The sequence below is a fragment of the Charadrius vociferus genome, unplaced genomic scaffold (assembly GCF_000708025.1).
Source record: "Charadrius vociferus isolate BGI_N301 unplaced genomic scaffold, ASM70802v2 scaffold54, whole genome shotgun sequence".
NCBI classification, from domain to species: domain Eukaryota; kingdom Metazoa; phylum Chordata; class Aves; order Charadriiformes; family Charadriidae; genus Charadrius; species Charadrius vociferus.
The window spans coordinates 543,841-563,783 of NW_009648350.1; the positions used below are offsets into that span (position 1 = coordinate 543,841).

Consider the following 19,943-nt stretch of genomic DNA (forward strand, 5'->3'; position numbering starts at 1 on the left):
GTGAAATTTGGAAGCCTTAAAAACAGTCTTTCTTTTTCCAGTATTTAAAATATTTTCTGTAGGTTGCCTCAGATAGATCTTATAGTATTACAGTGTAACTGTGAAATCCTGCTCTGTGGTCCTTATGGACAGAGGCTCCTCCTGTTGCACCCAATTTAGCTTCCTAGAGAGAAAAATTCTCATGAGGTTTGGGCAGCAAACACAGTCCAGGTGCTCTGGTATTCTCCTGGAGGGGCCAGGAGCCCTGCGTGGGTCGGGGAGCTGGCCGGCACTGTGCTGATGCTTGACAAGTGATGCTCTGCTGAAGGTGAACATGAGCTTGCCAAATGTTGTGCAAACCTTCTTGCTGTTGCTGGGGACCTACTGGATAGAAGCTGGAGAAAGTGTTTTTTTGTGGAGTTTTGTTGTTTGTTTTTTTTTTTTTAGTAGATGTTGCTGTACATATGTTGGTGTGTCAGGGAAAAAAAACTTTTCAACTATATGTGGTATTAAACCTTAAGGCTGAGGCTTTTTTTGTTTCTGTGTCTACAGTGGAAGAATCCCATGTCACATTTGTTTTGTATCTCGTGTTAGAGGTGACATTGTGCTCAGTGCTGAATGAGATGGAGAGGCTGTGCTGCTCATGGCCTGCGGTGTCAAAAGATGAGCACAGAGCAGAACAGCGGCAACAGGAGATTGTGGGGGCGGGAAGCTCGACCTTGTGTCCATGTGTTTGATGGCACTGCTATTTGTCTCTTCACCTGGAGCTCACTGGGGAAGGAAGGCATCTACTGAGGGAAGGGGCAAAGACCAGCAAAGGGGATTGGGATGCTGTCTGCTGGTGGAGAAAAGCTTCTGAAACAGCAAGAAGAGATACTGGGGCTTGGTTGAGATATTAGATGTCAGGCCTTGACAAGGCAAGAAACTTCAGTGGGCATACAGGGAAGATGGGTGTGTGTGTGAACCATGGGAAGGCTTTTGGAGGGTGTTGGAGCGATAAGTTGGTGAGCAAAGCCTTTTTGCTCTGTGTCAGTGCACGACAGCAGGTCCTGGCCTGTGATGGGAAGCCTTAAGGGATATGGTAATTAAGAAAAGTAACTAAGAACTAAGTCATAAAAATAATAAGTGTTTTACCAGCTCCATTGGGCATAGGCAGGCAGCAGGGAATGTGGGTCGCGCAGTGTAAGTAGTGAGCCAGGAATAAAATTCAGGTCTGTTAATGCCTCAGGCCTGTCCATAAACACCAGACTGTCTCTCTTTCCTGCAGCGCAGCTTGGATGGGAAAGGACCTCCATTTTTGGTGGAAGACCAGGCTCTGCTCAATCCAGTGGCTAACCATGTTCTCCTGCTGTTTGCCTTTGCCAGGTGCAAGTTCTTCAGCCTCACAGAAACCCCAGAGGACTACACCATCATTGTGGATGAAGAGGGCTTCCTAGGTAAGTGTCTGCGTATGCCACTTCAGTATCCAACCTGGGGGTGGAAGAGGAAAACATGTCATCTCTCGCTGAGATTATAAACAAAGCGTTTGTAAAACAGGTCTGTTTGTCAGTGTTCATAGTAGAGCTATGAAAGGTGCTTTGATCACTTAAGCATGCTGTCTCTGCTGCTGTGCTGTACAAGGTGTTTCACACATGGGATATGAATACATTTTAATTCCAGGAGAAAAGCACGCACAAGTCTTAAAGAGCAGCTTAAGCGTATTTGAAAAAGTAAAACCATCTGCATATCATTGTATTAAAATAAGCTGGCCTTTGTCCCCAAAACTCCACAAGCACACCACATCTTGCGTCTCCAGCTTGTTCATCCAACCTCTCTCTTTAAAAAGAGATGAGCAGTTCATATCATCCCCACAACTAGCACAATGCTGTGGAGCTGCGAGTTGGCTCCTTTGGCTCATCACTGAAAGCTGTGATTTGTCCCCCTTTCTTAAACCTAGCGCTCTCTGTAATAAATGTGCCATCTTTGCCCATGGTGGCTGAAGGTCTCTCTCTGCCCGTGTCAAAGGTGGAGTTGGCTGTGTGTCAAAGAAGGTGGTTGGCATGTGCTTGGGAGCTGCAGATGCTTGGCGTTGGGCGAGTGCTGATGGAGAGAATGGTTTGGCTTTGTGAATGGAAATAGTTTGTAATAACATTTATCATGTGGGGAGGTTTTGTTTGTAGCAGTGTTATTGAGGTGATGGAATGAGGAAGTGTTGTGAAGCTATTATTATTTTTGTTCAATCCCTGCTTTCTGTGGTTGGAATTAAAAGTCTACACATTTTACCAGTTTGGAGAAAATTCATTAAAACATGAAAAAAGAGGATTTCATTCCTGAATAGGAATTAACTGTCGGGTAGCTACTTAGGACACTGTAATATTCAATGGTTTTGTAATATCCAAACCCTAAGGAGAAAATTAGAAACTATACTGTCTTTATTTAGTACAGAGTCAAAGTTTTATAATCAGTAGCATTGCTGAATTATTCCCCTTTCAGTTTCAGAAGTACTCATAAACATATAATAGAATAAATTATTACATTTTAGAGCACTACAATGGTGGCTAAACATTTTCATAAAATAATCAGTAGGTTGAGAATAGGTGAATGGATCTTTACAGCTATTGCCATTTGTAATTTGGGAGTTGTGGGGTTTGATTGAAAGTGTATGTCACGTGTTCTGCTTTTGCTCCCAAAAGAGGAGGTGACGTACAATTCTTCTGCCAGAATGTCCCTTGTTGCATTTTTTTCAGGGGGTACATTCACAGAAATTTTATTACTGCTTTTTTATGATCGGTGGTAGCTTGGGCAAATCGATTCAAATTTGGTTTCACCATAATAGTAGGATGCAAAGCCTCCCTCTAAGAGCTTCATTTTAAGACAGAAGTCACCAAAGGAAGAGAAGAGGTTTTTTCCCAATGGCCGCAGCATGTGGCTGAGCAAGAAACCCAGAGATTCCTGTTCTGAGGAGGGAGTCTGCATCACTGAACCGTGCTGTCCCTGCAGATTTGCCATGCGAGGGGCATGCTCATCTCTAGCATCACATCTGTGTCTGCAATATCCATGGTACTCCTTTCTCTGCCCAGTTGGCACAAGGCAGATTCCTCAATTCAATCACTGGTGGCAAGATTGTATTGCAACCACCCCTGTGCAGCCTCTAGCAGCCACGCTGCTATTAATCTCTCTGAAAATTATTCCAGCTTGAAAGAAAGGTAAGCTCAAGTAGGGTTTTTGCTCATCAGTAGTGGGAGGTTGTGTTGCACTGTGTGCGCCACTGCGTTGTACTTGGAGCAAATCCCAGGTCTAGCCAGAGCAGTGTCCTCGAGGAGCTGTGTGTCCCACTGGTGCACCAAGTTATCTCTGTGAACCAGACAGTGCTGCTGCACTTCAAAGCAGCAGTCTTCTCTACTTGCACCTTTTGACTTTGTTACCTTGGCTCTCATACGCACATGAATTTACTGCTGATAGTTAACGGTACCCGTGTAGCTTCCGTTAGGCTATAGTTTTGGCAGGATGTAATATCCCTTTTTTTCAAATACACCACGTGCAGTTGGGGTGTTAAAGCAGGAGAAAAGATCATCCTCCAGGCCAACACGTGCAGTTGGGGTGTTAAAGCAGAGCTTGGCAGGAGAAAAGATCATCCTCCAGGCCACACAGGGGAAGGAAGGAGCACGCTAAGGCCGTTGTCTGCTAAGGCAAGGCATGGAAGCCAGGCGCAACACCCAGCATGGGTAGTAGTGTCACAGAGCTGGCACCTTTGTCAGCTTTTCTTTGCTAGTGAGTGATGATCTGCTAGCAAGACTTGCATGCTCTGCATCCTGCTCACTCTCCTAACCGTGCCCTTTGGGTTTGTGTCCAGCCCATCCTCTTTCTGTATTGTCGCCACCACATCCAAAGCTTCCTCTCGGGGTTAGCCCTGACCGCAGTCTCCACTGTTGCTCCATCTCTGCTCCTCGTTTCCATATGCTGTAAGTTTTTCACAGGCTGGAGGAATTGAGAATCTATCATCTAGGATGCCTTTGCAACAGCGCAAAGACTCTGCTTAACTCCCTGCTTCCCCTCAAGGTTTGGCTATAAATGTCTTGGGAGGAGGAATCTCACTCGGCCTTTGTATAGCTTGTAATCAGCCCATGGCCTTGAAAAGGATTAACATCTGTAAGAACTCCAGCATCCCACCTTCTTGCAAAACATCACCAGTCGTGTCTGCCTCAAGTGGATCAGCTGCTTCTTGACCTGACTAGCCAAGTGCCAGGTTCAGCTCAAGAATAACAAGGTAAATTCTCACCTTAAGTAAGCTGTTCAGGTAGCAAGAAGTGACTTTTTTTTTTTTCCTCCCCTCTTCAGGTAGATTTTGTTCTTCCAATGCTAAACAAACTAGATGGAAGTCTCTGAAGGGCAGGCTTTTCTGTGTGGAAAATTAGGACCTTTCTTTCTCAGGCACCTATATGAATTTTTGCTGCAGCGGCAGTGAAAAGACTGTCCTGTTAGCTGGCATCTCTCAGGTTAGCCAGGCCCCTTCCCCTTTGTATCACAAACAGCGCTGAAGGGAGAAGAATAAGCTGGAGAAATGCTGGCACTTTCAGCAATCCTCGAGGTTAACACTTCAAACATACTGACATGCAGTAATCATTCTTAACTGTTTTGTCAGAAAATAATCCTCAGGCTCGTTTCCCTGAGAGTAGCAAGTGAGTCGGGCTGGTAAAGAAGTCATTATTTCCTCTCCCCAGAAAACGTCTGCAGTGCAAAGCCGTAACCTGCTTAAGCATTCATTGTGCTGGAAGGGAATGGCTACAGCCTAATTCTTTGCTTTAATTCCCTGGTGGTGAGGTGGGGATTATATCTGCACAGAACCTTGTTTGTTCCAGTGGCCGTTTCTTGGGCTTTGGCCTATTAATGAGGAAGAATTTTATTCAGCAAATAACACAGAGGGACGGTGCACGAAAAGCTCTTTTCTTGGCTGATACTGAGATGAATTAGCAGAAGGAGTTTGGCCATGGGCCCTCCTGCGTGAAGACAAGTGTCTCAGCTACTGGGGTGCTTGGACAGCCATGTAAAATCCTTGCATTTATCACCTGCTGTGCAGCCAGCACGTGGCAGAAAAGTTGAGTGGTTGCTGCTCCCTGAAATACAGCAATATTTGTTTGAGTTCAGTTTGCTTTTTTTCCCCAAGGTTTGGCTGAAAGCAGGAGCTGCCTGTGTGTGGTGCAGATATACCATAGCCCCTGTGCTCTCTGCGTAGTTTGTCCCTTTTTTAAAGGGCACCAAGGACAGTCTCCCTCCATCCCTGGGCAGATGCACCAGCTTGCACCAGCAGAGCTTTTAGCCTGTGGTCTCACTGGTCCCAGTAGTCTCCATTCATCAAAGGTTTTAGCCTTTCACACACTGAAAGGAAGGCACATGCCAGCACACCTGGAGATAGCCATGCTCTGTGTGCACCAGGAAGCAGCTGCTGACATTTCAGTCCCGTCCTGGAGATGCCATCAGAATAAAATAATGAGTTTTGGGGGGACGATGGGGTAGCAACATTCCTCTAGTAGCACTTCCAACTGCTGTCTCATCGCAGGTTCTGTACCATATATCCAGAGTCTTTTATTGGAGGTAAAGGAGAATTTGGGGTGTTTGGTTTGTTTTGATTGTAACTTTTCTGTTCCTGGTTTATCCAGCTGCTTTGTCTATTCATCCTTTTTTTCTCTTGGAAGTCCACTACTAGGTTTAGCGATAGCTCTGCTTGGGTAGCTTTCAGTGAAATGCCATCCGTCTAGCCTCCCATTGTACAGCACTTCTCTAACTGCACAACACAGTGTGAAATGAAGAACAAACACTCTCCCTCAACCACCTTCATTCTCTGCAAGCCCATTGAAGGAAGAGCCCATCCAGTGTCATCGATATAAGTTGGTCCAATTGCATGGAGGTGAGAGATGGCTACAGTTTGCCTTCAGGTATTTCTTTGTTTCAGTATCTCTTGCATTTACTTGAAACAAAGCTGAACTGTTTGATAAGAACGTTCCCAGAATCACCACCACTGGGACTTGGCTGTGTGCTAAGAGAAAAGGAGTTCCTCTGTACTATCATTCCTATGGTGAGATGGTCAGTTTGCATCTACAAGGCAACAAGTTCTGCTTTTTGAGTTTCTGCCCTGTTTATGATGGAAAGAGGAGTCTCCCTTTTGGAGACCTCTTACAGGGCAGTGAGTGGAGTTGGAAGGTGTCATTCCCCCTTGGGGGAACAACACCTGGCCTGTTGCTGCCCTGACCCAGCCTCCTCTGTGATCTTGGCAGCTGTTGAGTTGCTGCATGAACATCTGCATAAATAGGGTCTGTCAACCAGGTGAAGCTGTCCTGAAAACGGAAGATTGTAAAGCAACATGTTGCTAGCATTTTCAAGGTATCACTGCCTTCACAGCCTTGGCACTTAGTTGGTGTCTCCTGCATGCAGCCTTTCTCTGTTGGCAGTGAACTTAAAAGATATCAGAGAAAGAGAAAAGAAATCAAATGCTCGAGTCAAGGGGGGGAGTGAATCCTTGTGATTTCCAAGTCGATAAACATGCATATTCCAGTTTCAGGGGAACTGGGGGTGGGTAGGGGGAACACATCACCTTCATGTAGTCTGGTCTTCGTTCTCCTAGAACTGACAAGCCCATTGCATGTAGGTCACTGCAGTCAGCAGACCTTAGGTCCTGACTGATCTCTTCTGGATTTGAACCAGAGAGGAAAGGCAATTTGAATTCAGTACTGAAGCAGTGGTGGGAAACAACTCCTCCTTTGGTGCAGATGCCCTGTGTGACTATATAACAAGACTCCCAGTCTTCCCACACTGAGGTTCAGCTGCAAGATGGAGGCAGCAGTCCTTCCTTTAGCCTTCTTTGGCTGCCTGATATGGCTAGCATCTTCTCTAAGGCAGAAATCCATGCGTTTACAGAGTTTCCAGAATGAGGAGGCTCCTAATCTCAGTTCATACCTCACAATAAATTGCCCAGTACATTAAGAATAATGGAACTATTTGAAAAATCTCAACTAGTTAGAGTCGCAGAGAGATTTTGTCAGAATTCATAAAATGTTGACCTCATTCTAATAAAAAGAAAGGATAAAAAGAAGAAAAGCCCTTCTGCTGGCAGTGCTTTTTTGATAACCATCATCCTCAGACAACCTGTTCCCTATCTGACCTTGGATTCAGGACCATCATCTGCTTTAGTACCACATTGAGTCCCTTTTACAATAACATCAAAATGGTAAATTGCTTTCAGTGTCCTCTCTCTCATCCTGTATATAAAATGGGCAAGAAATCAGCTTATAAATAAGTGCAAGCACAGAACCCATCTAGCTGGGAGCAATCTGTAACTTTATTTAAAGATACAGGGGGAAGCAAGCTAATAGATGCATCTGTTTTTTTGAATATTTCTTCTATAACTATTTCTCCTTTAATTTTTTATTGCCCAGTGACTAGGCCTTTGTATCTCAGGCACGGTAGCTTAATTTGCTTGCTGACATTTATAGCGCTGAATTCCTTCCCCTGGACCGCCAGGAGAGCCTGCTGGTTGCTAGGCAGAAGATGTTTTTCTCTATTAAACACGTGCACAATCGCTCTCTTTTGGATCTCCGTATTGGGCAGACTACACTGTCTGTGGTTTTCAGGTTTTTTTTTTTTTTAAGTAATGTGGTATTAATGACCTAAATTCAAATTAAAAACATGGGGATTTGACTACTGGATAATTAGGAATATGTGCTTGGTTGGGAAGGTTTTTCCTGCAATGCATATATGCTGGTATAGATCAGTAAACATGTTGGGGGGCTGTGATTACATGGGATTTCTGCCCTCTCCCAAGGGGCAGTAGGGTTAGGTAGTTAGAGCTTTTGGGGGAGGGGAGGGAAGGATGAGAAATATGTAATATTCCAAGGTCTGGTTTGTGTCACCTGGGGAAAGCAGCACTTTAGCCTCTCCTTAGAGCTCATATGTGAGTGGGTTTGCAAATCCTGATAGCACGTATTGTTCCTTATGTTTGTAACCTGTCACATAAAGTCTTTTGGTCCAGTTTCTCTGCTTACTCCTATGTGAAGAAATACTGCATAAAACAAATTTTTCATTGTTTCCTTCAGCAGATGGGTGTGTATCGATATCTATTTTTGTTTCGGAGCTTGTAATGAGAAAGCCCAGACATCTCTTCCTGAACCACTTGACTGGCCATGATTTCCTTCTTTAAATTTATTACGTCTTGGCTGCTTCCTAGCACTTTCCAAAGTCTGAGATAGATGAGCAGATAGATACCATGGCTCACTCTTATCAACCCGCTTTCATAAAGGCAGGACCTAAAAAAGCTTTTCTTGCTGAAATGATGGAATGATTCACTGAAATTTTAGGTCGGTCTCTAAAAGTAAGATGCGGCTCAATGGAGAAGTATCAGCAGCCCTGCTCATTTGTTTCACTAGACAGCATTTGACCATCTGCAGGATTGGTGGATTTGGGTTTGTTTGGAAGGGGGGGGTTAGGCAGGACTCAGGGGGATTTGGTGGCTTTCATTGTTTGCCCATGATCTCGAGCTATCCACAGTCCGGCAGGGTGGCAAGCGGTACACCCCGTGGTGGAAGGGACAAGGCTGAATATACTCTGTAAGACTTTTTGAAGCATTTGTATATTGTAAGTGCTGGTAGGACTTGTAATTTATGATCTTTCTCTGCTTTTTAAGTGAATTTTATATGGAGCACCCTTTGAGAGACGAGGAAGTGCTGTTACCCCCGTCACAGGTTGAGAACTGAAGCACAGGGAGAGCAGAAGGATCAGTGATACAGCAGAGAAATTAACCCCTTTTCCCAAGGCTGAAAGCATTCAACCCTCAGTTCCCAAACTTTGCTTAGTTGTGGACCTACTTTAAATTTAAAACCATACTTTTCTCAAGTTCGTGACCTGACAAGGAAGTGGATTTCCTCCACCTTGGCATCTCATAAATGCTGTGACCTTAGTCTAGAAATAGTGAGAATACAATAACCTTCAAAAAAAAAAACCAGGCTGTCATCACCTGCAAACAGAAAACATTTATTTCGTGGTAATCCCTTGCAAAATGCCAGCACGCGGCACTCCCTAGGGTTGGTCTCAGAGCAGTTTTGCCAGATTTTCTCTTCGGTGCGGGAGATGGAGGCCTCCATGCCTCAAGTTTCCCAAGGACCAGCAGTCATTCATCAAGGTGAGAAAATTTCTGTCCCTGGCAAGCTTGGAGGATCCTCCTGGTCAAGTGAGGAGAGAAAGCCAAACAACCTTGCATCCTGTCTGTACCTAGACAGAGGCTCTCGGGCAGAGGTGGCAAGGTTTTGTGCCCTAAAACTTCATCAGCTTTTATTTTCTTCTGGTGCAGTGATCAGTCTTTTGCAGCTTTCTGCCAGCCTTGGTACAAAGTCTCCGGAGCTAACGATGGATCAAGGGTAGCTCTCGTAATCCCAGTGCAATGTGTCTAGTTGTTTGGGTTTTGTTAGAGTCAGTTTAATTCCTTGTGTCTAACTCTGGAATGCAGAATGACGCATGGGTTTGACTCCAAACTAGCAGTTCTCTTTTGAGAGGAATGGGGAGAGACTTGATGCTTTGAGCTAATTCTTGTGCAATTAAAACAAAGAGGGGATGTTCTTTCCTTTGTGAGCAGTATTAAGCTCATGGTGACACGTTGGCCAACGATCATCTTCAGGCTTTTGGCCTGACAATCACAGAAAGTCTCTTTTGGGTTTGTGGAGGGGCTGCCTGTTGGGCAAACGAGCCTTTGTCGAGTGAGTAGGTTTGCTGCTGCAGTTGCAAGGTGAAGGGACGGGGAGTCAGAGCAGCGTGATGAAGTTCCCGGGTCTGCTGCCGGCTTTTCTGTTTGACCTTGGACAAGTCTCTCATTGTGTCTCAGTTTCCTCATCTGAAAAATAGGGATAATCCTATTAAATCACCTAATAACAGGCCTTATAAAGATTAATTAGTAAACATGTGGAAATGCTTTGATAATGTAACAGGCAAGGGCCATGATAAATAATAATTGAGGTAGCTTCTGTCCCACAGGATCCACTTTTACAATGGGTACACTTGCAGACCTACTGAATAAATCGTCTCTACAGCAGAACAGATTGGAGATTATGCTGGAAAAAAATACCCTTTTATGAAAAAAGTTGCATAATCTTTTTAAAATCTCCTATCTTAGTATTTAATCTTGCACAGGATTAAGTCTCACAACCTCAAGGTTACAGTCATACAACGGTTAGGAATTTAGTGGCTCCATCTTCAAGTCTTGTTTGAAAGGTAATTATTTGCTCTGCTCTGTCAGTCTAGTGAAATATTGTCTGAAATGTGATTTTCAAAAAAAGAAGGGGGAAAAAAAAAGGATTCCTTGTGCTATTTTGTTTGAAAATACAGAAGGAATTGGAAGTGTGAGTCCAACTGCATCGACTTCTTTTTTTGATCTTCTTTTATTTCTGTGGTTTTCGTTTTTCAGTGAAACGTGGTCTGTGTCCCCTTGCTGGCAGTAACCTGAGCCATCAGCGTTGCCTTCAACTGTCTGGGCTAGGTCCTTCCCACCCTCCGGCTGGCAGATTCTGCGAGCAAAGCCTTTGCCAAGAGTTTTTGAAACACAGGGAAAGTTTTGTCAGGAAGTGGGAAATCTGCTGATTTCTGCAGTTCCTGTCCCCTGATTACCAGAGACAAAATCCTCAGTTCTTTCAGACTGCGGAGCCCATTCGTTCGTGAAGCAGCGAGTGGGTGAGGAGAGGCTGGCCGTGAGCAACGCATTCCTGGCTGGGAGCAAAAAGCCGTGGTCGACAGGTTGGGAAGGACCCAGCTCTTGATCATGACACAGAGAAGGCATCAGTGTCAGTGCCCTCAGGAGGCAATCCTGCGCAGAGGGACAGATACACCCATATCCACGCTCTGAACACATCTTGAGCCAAACTTTTAATCTCCATTGTTTATCACGAGGGAAAAAAAATAAAAGCCAATTTCTGCTCTCCTCTTCCTTCTCATGAGCGAATGCCAGCTTTTGTAGCTTGGATCTGGTTTTGATTTTCCAGTTGTGCTCATTATTAGTGGTGTGTTATCCTGTGAAAAGGAAGGAAGAGAGCAGCCTGATTTCCTGAGAGCAGACTGGAGCCTAACCTGGATTTGTCTTCCTAGCGCAGCTCTCCAGTGAGAGTGGACATAATGATTATTTTTGGAGTCTACCTTACCATGTTCCACATTTTTAGCCAAACATAATAATGATTCTTTGTTTTTGGAGTGTATTCATACTTCCTGTCTTATGATACCCCTGTGAGCTAAGAATTAATTTTTTTCTCCCATGTATGAGGAAACTGATAAAAAGAAGACCGAATGACTTGTTTCAAGTCACCTACGCACTTTGTGGGACAGATCAGGTTTTGCCTTAACTACAAGCCCCAATTGCCATCCGCTTGTCTGCACTTCAGTTGGACTTTATTTACCACACTGTATTCGAAAGACTTGAATATCTGTTCTAAGACACTACTATAGAGCCGTGGTTTTCTAGGGATCGTCCTGATAGTCTGTAGTGAGTCACTTACCCCTCTGTGCTCATAGCCAGGTGGAAGTGCGCTATCGCATTCTAACAACTACATTGCGACTTGACTTTCTTGTGCAATGCCATTTATTGCTAAATCGGTGTCTGGCCCGGCAAGAACTTCCTTGCTCTTAGACTCAGGCTATCGCTATTAGTCTGGGGTTTTTGTTTCTCACAGCAGAAATCACAAGTAGGAAGCTAAGGAAGGAGGCCACCATAAACATATTTTCTAAATGGACATTTCTGTACGTTTCATGACTGTACCAATCTCATTGGAAAGGCCCTCCTCCTTTTTGTTTAATTTTTAAAGTCACTGTAAGAGTATAACCAGCTTAGCTTTTAGATTGCTGTCAAAAGTTTGACGTTACAAGGACTGCAAGAGAAGAAGTAATTGGTTGAAAATGAGACGAAAGCAAGGGTTTCTGTATAAGCATTTCCTTTTATCAGTCTTTGATTGCTCTCTTAGTGGACACTTGTACTGAAGGTCTTTCCTCAGGAGGTGCTGATTATTTAAGTGGAGTGAAGGCAGTGCCTGTGCATACATACGGGTTTGCAAGTTCTCGGTCTCTAAAGGACTACCACATGAGCTGCTCAAGAAAGATCGGTGGTGTGTTATCCTGTGGCTTGATAGAAAAGGATAGTTGCATGCCCTAGTTAGACGTTAGTTCTTTCCCTTGGAAAGCAGAGGAGCTACTTGTCAGAGTCAGGATTTCAGAGCCTGGGCTGTGTGTTTGTACAGCTTCATTTAATTCCAAGTTACCCTTGGGTTATTTAATTTCCTGACAGCTGCAAAAACAGTGTTCTCCGATAACAATGGCCTCTAATTAGGCAATGTGCCTAAAATGGTAGAATGTTGTATTTGACCATGGCACTAATATTTTGTATGCAGCTTACAGATGAGAGAGTCGAGTGAGTTGCATTTCCAGCTTCCCTTGGCAGAGACGTGTCTATCTTGTGATACTCGGTGCATAATGCTAAAGGCATGCCCGCTCGCCTGCCCCTGTGGTTAAAACGCTTCTCATCTTTTTGGACTGTGTCATCAGTAAATCTGTCTTTCAGCTGTAACCACCTTCCAGAAATATGTTTTATCAGCCCAGCAAGACTAACAGGCCTTGCACAGCTGAGGCTGCAGAGTTTTTTTAGAGACAGGCAGGCAACAAGAAAGCACATGAGATTTACCTGTACTTGAGGATTGTGGCTTTTGGGGGCTTATACTACACTGCGGAGTTGCCCATATGTTGCTTTTATGGCTCATGCACTTAGTACACAATCAGGCAGTGATAGAAATAAACATACAAGTCAACCATTCTTCCAAATCATTTATTCAATTTGAAAAGGGTGTTAGCATCAGGTTATGTTAATTAGATCCTGACTCATGATTTGTGCTTATGGAAGCTTTATGCATTGGGCTGTGCAAATTGATGATTTCTGAATTCCCTCCTGTGACAGCAGAGAGAGGTTGTTCGGGAGTCCTTCCCTTCCTTTAATTCTTAGACTTCCCTTGAAGGCTTGAATCTAAAAGAATTTTTTTACTGTTTTTCACTGTTTACTCCGTATTTGAGTTCCTTTCCAGAGCTCACAATTCTGACAATTCCCATAGCAAGTCCTCATCATTGCAAAGCTTTAAGCTCATTCTTTGAGGTCCTGTTTCTATAACCACAATGCAAAATTGGAGTTCTGGTATTTCAGATGTCTACTTAAGTCTTGCAACCTTCATTAGGTGTTTGCTATTCTGCAATCAGATTTTACCAGTGCCTTTCAATTGAGCAGTCTTTACATCCTGTACCACTGACCAGAGGGCTCTGTTGAAGGTTTCTGGTATGGATTCTGTATAACCATTTGCTTTTAGGTGACTGATACCCTGCTGAGACACAGTAATACAACAAAAGAGAGATTACTGCATCAACTTCAGTGTATATTAACAGTGAAAACTTATTGTCTGCGTTTATCTGGACTTACCCAGTTCTGTTGAGACACTGATCGGTTTGAAAAAAATGGAGATGTCAGGTCCGATTGGCTTGTGGCTGCATGAGCAGTGCCCACGGGTTGTCCTTTGTGTAAGATCTGCGAGGGTAGAAGATGAGCAAGAAAGTTTCTATTCTTCCTTCCTCACTACAGTTCCCCAGCAATCAACAACCGAGGGATTCCTAAATTACAGGTTGAATCCATATTACCGTATTTAATAGCTATCAGTATACCAATCCACTGTAAAGTTGTCTAAACCCCTTTTGAAGCCGCCTCATTCTTTGTCTCCATGACATCTTGTGTCAGCAAGCGCGGCAGTGTGTGCTCTGTATGAATTTGTACTCCAGATCTTTTAAACCTGCTCCTGGATAATTTCATCAGGTTTCAGGTCTTGTTGGTTTGTCCTGTAGCATAATGTGGTCTGTTGTCTTATTCACAATTCTCCTCCCAACAGTTCTTGAAGATCTTTGAACATTGACTTGATGTTTCTCTAAGAACTATCCACAGTGTCTCCAAGACTCTTAGGAAAGGGGATGAACAGAACCTTAATAAAAATGTAAAATAACATAGGTCCTGTCAGAGGCCCCTGCTGCTTTATCCTGCAAAAGCCCTCCATTGAGAACTGACTGTTTGTTGCTAATTTTCTTAACAGTCCATCAAAGGATCTTCACTTTCATTCCATTCTACTAGGGAAGTAGTGACAAAGTTTCTCAGACAAATTCTTCCTTTTGATAAGCTGTTTCACAATATATCTTTCCTTAAAATCCCATCTCTAAGAATTATGTAATATAGTTCTTTTAGATAGTAAATTTTTTTAAAAACAGAAAAAGTCCAGTTGATTTTCTCATGATAGGGAAGAATAAAATTCTAAAATACGAACACTTCATCCCCAGAAGACAAATGGAAAGAATCACAATATATTTGGGTTCATACCTCCCTTTCTCTTTCTCCCCACCCCCTCCTTCTCTGAATATACATATCCGTATGAATCACATAATTTTTTAATCCTGAATCCTGGCTCTAGGAACCTACTTCAGGTGTAAAATATGATTTACAGTGGTTAACTTCCTTCAGAGTAGCATAAAACCTCAAGTTTATTTTCTTCCGCGATACCTCTCCAAGCTTTCTGCGTACCATCTTGGCAAAAAGTGGTAAACATGTCCCCAGTTTTGCTTTGCATAAGTTTTGTCCATTTTCTTTTGGGTTTGTTCTTGCTGGGATTTGCATTGCCACGTTCTACCAAAACATTCGCATGTTTATTTTACAAGACTTACAGTTCCCTCTTCAGTTCCAACTTCCCTACTTCCACATTTATTGCATTTGTGAAGTTGGAACGAGCCGTATCTCCATAGACAGTCTGCATTTATTGTTTGAGTTGGTTTTGGAGTATATGAAATCAAAGAGTTTCATAAGACCCGAGAAGCGAGTCATCAAGGGCCAGAGGTGTCAGCAGCACTGGGTTTGTGGCTGCTGTGCCCTTGGAGGGTCCCCAACAACCTGATTTCTTTATCTTTGTATCTTGCACATTGCTGAGCAGGTTGCAAGCGTTAAATAAATATCTTTTCTGCTTCCCTGGGCTTGGGTAAGATGTTTATTTACTGAAACACTTTGAGCTGAACTTGTGTAATTAAGAGTTGCCAATTTATATATATATATATGTATAACGCCTGTGTATATGTATGTATCTATACCTATATTTGTATATGTATATATTTATACAGGGATGTAGAAGGGGATTAAGTGAAAGCATTCTTAGCTGTTGTTTTTCAGAAACTTGTCCTTAAACTCTAGCTTAAAACCGAAAAGTATATTGGATTTTCAAGCTCTGATGTATCTAGTAAGAGTGTCTGCCAGGACTCAGCGGTCCAGGACCAAACCAAGGTTTTCTTTAGTTGGTGAGTTAAATAGGCAGCTCACACGCAGACATGACCATCCGTAACTGAGGGCAGTCGAACAGAGGAGGTCATCCTCAGGAGCTAGATGGCAGGTAGCGTCCTGATCTCTGAGTACTGCTGTCGTACAGCTGAAATCCTCAGTGACACTGGGTTTTAGGTTTGGTGAATTAGGTTGGGTTTTTTTAAGGGGAAAAAAAAAAGTTAGAATTGAGCCTTTGGAGATGTGGGATGAAGATTTATGTGGGTCATCGTGTGGATGAGCCTCTGGTGGATGTCTGTTTTGGCATTTCAACCAGTGAAAAAATAAAACAGCCTCTTGAACAAGCTCTCTGCTGTTTGCAGCAGACAGGAGTGCCTGCTCTGATGGATGTTTACCATGTCTCTTCATGCTCTAAACGGAGAAGAGATCATTTTCCCCCCAGACAAATTCATTTTTAGAATTTGTATAAACAAATTCTTGACCTAGATGAATACTCCAACATGCCACAATGTGCCTGGCTTTAGTGGCTTGTATGTACCTTTACAAGGAAATGTATTTATGTGTCCAAGAATCAAGGACAATCCATGCCAGCTTCTCAGATTGCCTCCCAGTTGGATGAAAGGAAACCACAAACTGAAACCAGTTTGCTTTCAAAAGTACAACCTGTGTCTCATAAACATGAAGTTCAAAGGAACTGCAGAGTACACTTTACCAACCCCAAAGAAAAACACTCTCAAGAACAGGAGGTTTAATAGCAATGCTCTTTGTGGAGCAATGGCTGCACCTTTAAGGCAGATGCACCTGCTTAATTTGAAGCATATTAAGCTGGGGCTCAGAGAGCCATTGTGTGCTGAACGTGGCTTAAGTATCCAAAAGATCAGGACCTCTGCATGTACCGCCCTGTAGTTGGAGGGAGCCTGGCACTTTACGGTGGGAAGGAGGAGAGCATCACCAGAGGTTTACTTGCATAAAAGCCTCATTATGCAGATGTATCTGACTTGGGGTTTGTGACATGGGGAGTTGATGGTCTGATGGCAGTGCAAAACACTGGATTTTGAGCAGGGCTCTTTAATACAGCAGACAAGGTGTGTGCTGGAGCGCTCGCTGCAGGGCAGCTCTAGTGGGCACTGCAATATTTCAGATTGCGTTTGTCACTGGTTCTCAGTCCTTCTGCAGCTGCTTTAAAAGTTGAAAAGTTTCTGGAGGGAAATTTAGTATGAAAAAAAAGAGCCTATTCTATAGAGATTCCTGTGGTTGAGTTTGGTATGTTTTTGATGGGTTGTTCTAGGTGGGGACACTTTTGTTGTTGGTTTTGATTAGTTGGGCTACTGACGTAGGGTGCAGCCTGCTTCCTTGTTTGAAAGGGGAAAGATGATGCTTAAAAAGCACTCAGTGGAAAATTGGGAAAAGGAAAAGAATTAGATACTGCTTTTCATCTGCTGCTCTCCATGCTTTTGAATTTTTCTTTTTTTTTTTCTTTTTTTTTTTTTTTTTTTTCCCCTCCTGTGAGCTGGAGGCAGCTGGGCTGCGGTCCATGACCAGGTCTCCTAGCCTCTGCTGCGGCATAAATAATAATAGTAATGTGGTCCAGGAAGCAAAAAACTGAAAGGCTCATGTGAGTTTGGCAAGTACTTTTTTCCAAGCAGCTGTTGCAGCTAGAATGTTCAAGGTGGCAAGAAAGGTTTTAAATAAAGGGCAGAAGGGACTTATTTCCAATGTGAGCAGAAGGCGAAGAGGCTTAATGTGAACAACTTCCCATATAGGAAAGGGCTGCCTTAATGAACTATACGTTAGTAAGTGGATAGAGTCTCAGTTGCTGATAGTGACGGTACATATAATTTCTACATTGTGTAGATGTGCAATAATCTGTTGGGTTTTGCCCAGCTTCTTTCTTTAATTCTTTAACAATTTGGCTACCAAGAGGGACTCGCGGATTAGAGAGTAAGATTGATTTGGCCTTTTTCCATTGAGGCAAGTGAAACAAGGCAGCTCCTTGTCAATATAAGTCTGATTTGACCTGATCTTTTCCGGTTTGGTGAAGCAGTGGAATAAGAGCTGGAGTTGCTGATGCACGTTGGGTGGCTGGCTGGCGTGACTACCGAAAACGCATAGTGCTTAGCAGGGTGGGGAACACTTGATAAAGAGAAGGCCCTTGTACTCAGAAATGCCAGAGAGAAATTGTGTGGAAAATTCTTTCAACTAATGGTCTGAAAAATATTCTGCAAAGGCTATTTTCTACCCTTACTTCTAATTACATCTTAAACATTAATAGCCTGAGCAACTGGAGAATCACATACACTAATGTCACAGTTCACTTGGAGCAATTTGTTTTGTAAGATAATGAACTGTGTCAGCAAAAGTTTAAAACTTATTATAGGTGGGGCTGATAGTACAGCCTTCTGTTAACTTTGCCCGGTGTTTCCCATTAAAATCCCCGAGGCCTTTGCCTGATTCTCTGCTAGATTTGGTAACCTGGGGTGAGGTTCTCTATGCCAGGGGACCTGAATTTTTAATTTTTTTTTAAATTATTTTATTTAAGCCATTCTCGGAAGTAGCTTGGAAGGAAATACTGCAAAATATTGACAACTTTTTCTTTGAAGAGCTCTAGTCCTCCCATGCTTTGGCAGAGGAGATGTCTTTGCAAGAGAAGGTACCTTTGCCTTATTAAAACCATTCAGCCCAGGTGTCGGTTTGTTGCACCCTGGAGATGTTCAGCCAAAGTGTCAGAAGTGATGTCGAGTGTGTTGTGATTTTTCACAGTCTGTAGCGCAGCCCACGCTGGCAGAACGTGCTGTACCCCCAGGTTGTGGGTAAGGCATGAGAAAAAGCAGCTTTGTAACAACTGCCTCGGTGCTGCGGTGGGGACCAGGGACCCTCGGGGGCATGTGGAGCAAGGGAGTTTTCTGGCCGTGCTGTTACTTACCAACATAACGCAGAGGAAGAAACAGAATAAAGGTATAAATAGCGAGTCTGAGATTGGAGGGGAGAAATCTATGAGTGAGAGCAGCAGTGATGGCGATGAGGACAGGCTGGTGGGGCGGGGGGATTGACCTAGTGTTGGGGGCAAGATAGGGCACGGGACCAGTGCAGGCACAGGACAAGAGGAGACAAAAAATAGTCAAGCTGGATGTATGAACAAGGAGAATGGGAGGGGATGATGAGGATTGAGTGCTGTTGGTGAAGGTGACCAGGGTAGGGAGGTGGGAGGAGGAAGAGAAGGAAGAGGAACAGGCTGGTGGGTGTTGGCTTTGTGGATGAGCAGGAATAGGCCACCCAGAGCACTCTGTCCTCCTGCTGCCCGTGAGGACACCCGTGACAAGCAGGTACCTGTCTCGCTCACCAGCAAAGGGTGTCTTTCATTCTGTACCATCTCTGGGTAGTGGTGGAAAAGGCCAGCTACAATTGCAGTGCATATGGCAGCAGGTCTGAATGGCCTGGCTCTAAAACAGGAGCATGTGCAGAACACGATGAAGCTCTGGTTCAGTTGCAGTTTTCAGTGCCCAAGCTTGTAGTTGTGCTGGGTTTTTTTCTGAGCATTTTGTTTTAACTATTATTAAAAGTGCCTGGGGTTATTAGAAGGGCTGATGCCAAAACTCAGCTTGCCTGTGATAATTTACCTCCTCCTGTGTCTGCTTCATGATGCAGGCATTCGGTTGTATCATCACAGGCTACTGCTTTGCGATCTATTACCTGAGTACTCACAGCTCCTGCACTGGGGTGTCATCTGGCTCGGGTGGTGAATGCAGCTGGGGGCTGCAGGCAGCTGCATCCTTCCTGCTGCTGGAAGCTGGAGACTAAATAAAGCAAATGGCAGGAGAAGAGAGATTGGTTTCATGGTAAATAGGATTGTGTCCCTGTCTGGGACAACCTCAGTTTGGCAGCCTCCTACCTTCAGAGCACTCAATATTGTACCACTTCAAACAACAGTTTTATGTGTGAGATAAATCCGGAGTGGCTGGTGTAAAGCTGGCTCTGGGATGATGGTTTGTGAGAAGTTGTCTGCAAAGAACCATTGTTTCCAGCTCCAGGTCCTAAATGGGTATTTAACCTTCACTGAGATCTGTGGGACTTGGGCCCATGCATTAGTGCTTTACTTGATTTGCAGCATCGTTGCAGGATGAACTGTCCCACTGGGGACTGACCGGTGCTGTGGGGCATCATCCCTGACCATTGATGGATGTATTGCTTTCTAGGCATAGGTAATAGCCCCCAAATTCCAGGCCATCGTGGGATCTGGAGTAAATTGTCCCTATGGAGAAACTTTGCAGATAATGTCCAGCTATACTGAGAAGAAGGATCACCCTTTTCATTAAGGGAACATGTACAGGGAAGTTATAAAAGGTTAATAAATGATAAATGAGTAGATGATTGATGATAAACTTGAGTCCAGCAGGTCAAGAAATTGTTTTTACCTGTTTGAAGGGCCATCTGTGCCACACACGAGAGAGATGGTGCTGCAGCAACCCAGCATTTAGGGTTTTCTTGCTCTCTTTCATATTCAGGATCAGTTGGGAGTCCTGGTAGTGGATAGTCATCTCCGACTGTGTCTGGTTCAGAAGAAGTCCAAATTTGTTTACTGTAAAGAAGAGGTCATGCGAGTCCAACACAGACACAAGGGCTTTGTTCA

The 19,943-nt window shown here is 43.8% G+C and overlaps 1 protein-coding gene across 1 annotated transcript in view; it reads left to right on the forward strand.

The window, feature by feature from the left end:
* Positions 1-926: 926 nt before the first annotated feature.
* Positions 927-19,943, forward strand: part of GATSL2 (GATS protein-like 2) — a 58,586-nt gene continuing 39,569 nt past the window's right edge. The window contains exons 1-2 of the mRNA XM_009885179.1: positions 927-983; positions 1,247-1,415. Coding sequence (XP_009883481.1) covers positions 927-983; positions 1,247-1,415 — 226 coding nt within the window. The remainder of the gene's footprint in view (positions 984-1,246; positions 1,416-19,943) is intronic.